The sequence below is a fragment of the Macrobrachium nipponense genome, chromosome 7, assembly GCF_015104395.2.
Source record: "Macrobrachium nipponense isolate FS-2020 chromosome 7, ASM1510439v2, whole genome shotgun sequence".
NCBI classification, from domain to species: Eukaryota; Metazoa; Arthropoda; class Malacostraca; order Decapoda; family Palaemonidae; genus Macrobrachium; species Macrobrachium nipponense.
In genome coordinates, this window is record NC_061109.1 from 10,469,606 (window position 1) to 10,474,605 (window position 5,000).

The window sequence follows — 5,000 nt, forward strand, 5'->3', positions numbered from 1 at the left end:
GCAATGGCTAGAGGGGAGAGCTACAGAAGGAAACTGAAGGAATGATAACAGCAGCACAAGATCAGGCCCTAAGAACCAGATATGTTTAAAGAATGATAGACGGAAATAACATCTCTCCCATATGTAGGAAGTGCAATACAAAAAATGAAACCATAAACCACATAGCAAGCAAATGTCCGGCACTTGCACAGAACCAGTACAAAAAGAGGCATGATTCAGTGGCAAAAGCCCTCCACTGGAGCCTGTGCAAGAAACATCAGCTACCTTGCAGTAATAAGTGGTATGAGGACCAACCTGAAGGAGTGATAGAAAACGATCAGGCAAATATCCTCTGGGACTATGGTATCAGAACAGATAGGGTGATACGTGCAAATAGACCAGACGTGACATTGATTGACAAAATCAAGAAGAAAGTATCACTCATTGATGTCGCAATACCATGGGACACCAGAGTTGAAGAGAAAGAGAGGGAAAAATGGATAAGTATCAAGATCTGAAAATAGAAATAAGAAGGATATGGGATATGCCAGTGGAAATTGTACCCATAATCATAGGAACACTAGGCACGATCCCAAGATCCCTGAAAAGGAATCTAGAAAACTAGAGGCTGAAGTAGCTCCAGGACTCATGCAGAAGAGTGTGATCCTAGAAACAGCGCACATAGTAAGAAAAGTGATGGACTCTTAAGGAGGCAGGATGCAACCCGAAACCCCACACTATAAATACCACCCAGTCGATTGGAGGACTGTGATAGAGCAAATTATTATAATATATAAAACAATTACAAAAAGATAAAAATTACCTTTCCATTTCACTTAAAGAAAACTTCTCTCGTCTTACTGAGATGAGAAATTTTTATGGTAGAAGCATGTGTTTTATTAATATCAAATAATAATAATATAATAATAAAAATAATAATAATAATAATAATAATGAATAATAATATAATAATAATATTAATATCAAATAATAATAATAATAATAATAATAATAATAATAATAATAATAATAATAATAATAATAATAATAATAATAATAATAATCAATTTCAAATGAAGATTCTTCCCTTCGTCTTTTTCTGTATCAATTTCCCTACCTTCTCATAACGCCATTGACACTCGGAGCTGGGAAGCTGTCAACATGTCAAGTAACGGTGCCATACAATGGTCAACGAATTTAATGGTTTTAATTCTCTCTCTCTCTCTCTCTCTCTCTCTCTCTCTCTCTCTCTCTCTCCCGTCATCTCTCTCTCTCTCTCTCTGCTCTCTCTCTCTCTCTCTGCTCTGAGATGAGATCATTTTTAAGGTACATGTATGTAATAAGTTTATTATTAATATTTTCCAATAATAATACTATAGTATTTATAATAACAATACTATAAGTGTAATTACAAAATTCATGCGTGAGTTTTTTAAATACAATAATCTTTCCATTTCACTCTCCAAAAGATACGTATGTCATAGTGGTAACTCACTCTCTCTCTCTTTCTCTTGGCTGCGAGTGTTAGGAGTACGTACCTATGTATGTAGGCATATACCTTTAAGGGTACTATGTTTAGGATTACTTTGAAATTATATTAATACCATCTCTAAGATTAATAAATTAATATGATAATAAGGTAAATTTGATGTAGGATGTTACATAAGGTCTCTCTCTCTCTCTCTCTCTCTCTCTCTCTCTCTCTCTCTCTCTCTCTCTCTCTCTCTCTCTCTCTCTCTCTGTTATTGGCTGTTTATATATATTTCTAATGGTAAAATGTTTAAGATGACTTTGAAATATTAATAAAACCAATTCAATGGTATATTTGATGTAGGATGATACTTTAAGTATACATTACGTATTTGAAATTTCAAGATAGGCAGATATAGGCATTATTAGAAGGTTCTAACTATTCATGGGTTTGAACTATTTGTGGGGGTTCCTGGTACACATTCCTTGCGTACAGGGGGAACACTGTACTACTATACTTAAAAGTTATTATCATTATACTTAGAAAGTTTGAAAAGTCATTATACTTCACAACAGCTTAGTCATATGGTAAGTCTATTTTCTAATAATACTTACTTTCATTGTAGTTCGCATCATATCAACTCTGCCGTGTATTATGTCAAGTTCTTCAGCAAAAGTTGCCTGGAACATAAAGCAGGCACTCCTCTCAGCAAATTCATTGATACGAGATAAATCAAGAAGAAACCTGAAATGAAAACCAAAAACCTGAGGATGCATATTATTTCTTCTCTAGGAAAATACAGCTCTAACTATTGTAAATATTTTGTAAACGATAACTGGTCACTTTCAAAATATCCAAAATTTTTAAAAATCACAAAAATGAAATGACTAAGAATGCATCTGTGACATGAAAATCCACCTACAGTGTCAGTAAAAGTTATAGAGAATTCGAAGTTGTTGTTTGTAAAAATAATAGAGAATTCCAAGTTATTCTTTGAAGAAATTAATGGCATCTGAAAAGTTGATGGACCAACCGATTTGTGCAGTTCATAGAAACAAGCTTGTACAAAATATTTGTTAAAATACTTTTGAGAGAGGAGAGAACTAATTGGCAAAGTATCTGTGATAGTGGCTTCCACTCGGCCCTGATGCTATACCGACACCCTATGAGGGTGATCGATCCAGAGGTAGTAACTCTGGCATTCCATATGGCTTTGTTCTCTGGTATATTTAGCATTTATTTATACCTAGAAATGAGTGCTATAGGTACATTTCACTGGGCGACACAGGTCTTCACCCAGAAAAGGGATTTTGACGGAGGAAAAATCTATTTCTGGGCAATGACCTGTGTTGCCCAGTGAAATGTCCCTTTGATACTCATTTCTAAGGTATAAATATTGCTATACATACCAGAGAAAAAAGAGAAATGGTAGTGCCAGAGTATTCTGGCTCGCTCACCTTTTAATTAAAGGTGTCGGTATGGTATCTGGGGCGAGTGGAAACCACTACCAGAGGTCCCTTGCCATTTAGTCTCTTCCTCCTTCAAAATCCCCCGCCTACAGAGGAGCCGAACTAAGGCCCCGCTACCCGCTACTACTACGATCAGCGTCTTTGTTTTCATTCCTTTCGATAGCATTGTCGGCGCCACACACGTTTTTTACTCTGTGCTGTGTTTTCGCCTTAGTAATATCCTTACTCTTTGCAAGATGGAACATCAAGCTTCTGCATCCAAGTTAAGTACTGCTATTAATGTTTAAGATCAGTCAATTATGATCTTCGGCGAATTAGCCGAGTTATTTGAGTTTTTAGATGTTCGGTAGCGAGAGCGATACCCTGCCCAGACCTTTACCTTGCACCTGCACTGAGCACGCTAAGTATATAAGTAATATGGATTAAGACCATAATACGTACTGTATAAAAGAAACAGTTCGTTGCCTACAAAACCACCTCTTGACATCAAGAGTTACTTGACATCCCCAACAATCTCTGTCTCCCTGTGATATTTATTTTTTTTGCATTAAGCATCTGATAAACAGACACATATGGTAGGCAATACACATTTACAGTCATGCGTTCTGGTTTGAACTATCAATAAGCAAAAACTAAGTTGTTAATAAAAAAAAAAAGTAGCAATGATGAAAGACATACCAAACCACAGAATTTTGAGTTACAGAGCTTCCACCTATACTGCATTGTCTTATTTTGCAATTATTCTCATTAATATTGATATTTTCTAGTATTTTGCGACATGCTGCAACGGAATGGAATTCATTAGGATGTGACTATGCATGCCAATAATAAACAATCTCAGTTACTTCCAGAATTTATTCAGTGAATAATGATTGCTTCTGGGGAATTTTGTGGGATGAGATGAATCAGATGGAAAGGCATTTGGAATCGGTACGATGAAATTGGAAAACCATATGGCCTGATCTCACACCTTATACCATTAATTTCTGCATAATTTTGTTAAAATATTAGGTATTTGGAAATTGACTAATTTTCATCTTGGTTTAACCATTTTCTGGACTTTTTGAAAATAAAGGTCACTTCAACTGTGCCTATACCAACCTATCCTTTAAATTTCTTTTCAGTTATAACAACAAACTACATTATAATTCCAATTACCTGATATTGATAGTATCAATTAAGATTTTATTGAGGAACGGTTAGCGCGCACTTCACATCTTATGAGTAGATCTTGATGTTTGTACCACTAAGAAGAACCCAACTTTGTTAAGTTAATTTTTAGAATGACATATAAGTCAGCCATAATAAATATAAATGGTAAATTTAATAGAAATTAATTATGTTATACTGTACTAGGACCTCCAGCTTTTTTCTCTAACATATGAACAAGTTTAGCCCTCGGAGTGATTTGGCTTTCATTTTGCTGATTCGCTATCTTTCTTTGGGAGGATAAGACTTCATACCTATCTCTTAAATATTTGTCAACAAGTTACCTCAAAATGTAAAAATAGTGAATGAATGGCTTGAGGCCCGGATGTTAATGTAATGAGGCACTCAGGTGCATATAAAATTATATACATTATTGATATCTTATAATTTATTTGACTGTACATCTACATTTGGTTATTCCATTTCAATGACAAGAAGAAACTATATTTTATTAGCCCATGTAGTACTACTGCAAACAAATTATTCTGATGTGAAGTCATAGTACTTGAATTAAATGCATAGCAATAACAATGGGCACTACAACAAAAAAAATAATTGTGTGCAAACTTTTCTTCATAGATGGCAATCCATCATAGCCACTTTTTTTATTTCTCTTTCATTGTCTTATGCATGTATCAAGCTAGAAGGCATATTATGGTTGCTTGTGTTAGAGGAGAGTACTCGTACATACTTTATTAATTATTACTTTTCTAAATGATAATTTTCTCATATTCTCGCATGCTTTTATTTTATATAATTTTTTCAAAACCTAGTAGTAATTTTTTTTTTGTTCTTTCATCCGAACCGAGATATAAAAACAAGTACGTATTGGAATGCACAGAAACAGGAGAGTTAAAATGCCTATATTGTTG

General features: G+C 34.5%; 1 protein-coding gene across 5 annotated transcripts in view; it reads right to left on the reverse strand.

The window, feature by feature from the left end:
* LOC135216988 (uncharacterized) overlaps positions 1 to 5,000 on the reverse strand; it is a 358,855-nt gene that overhangs the window by 60,366 nt on the left and 293,489 nt on the right. For all 5 annotated transcript variants that reach the window (XM_064252540.1, XM_064252538.1, XM_064252539.1 and 2 more), the window contains one exon: positions 2,065 to 2,194. In XM_064252540.1, the coding sequence (XP_064108610.1) occupies positions 2,065 to 2,194 (130 nt within the window). The remainder of the gene's footprint in view (positions 1 to 2,064; positions 2,195 to 5,000) is intronic.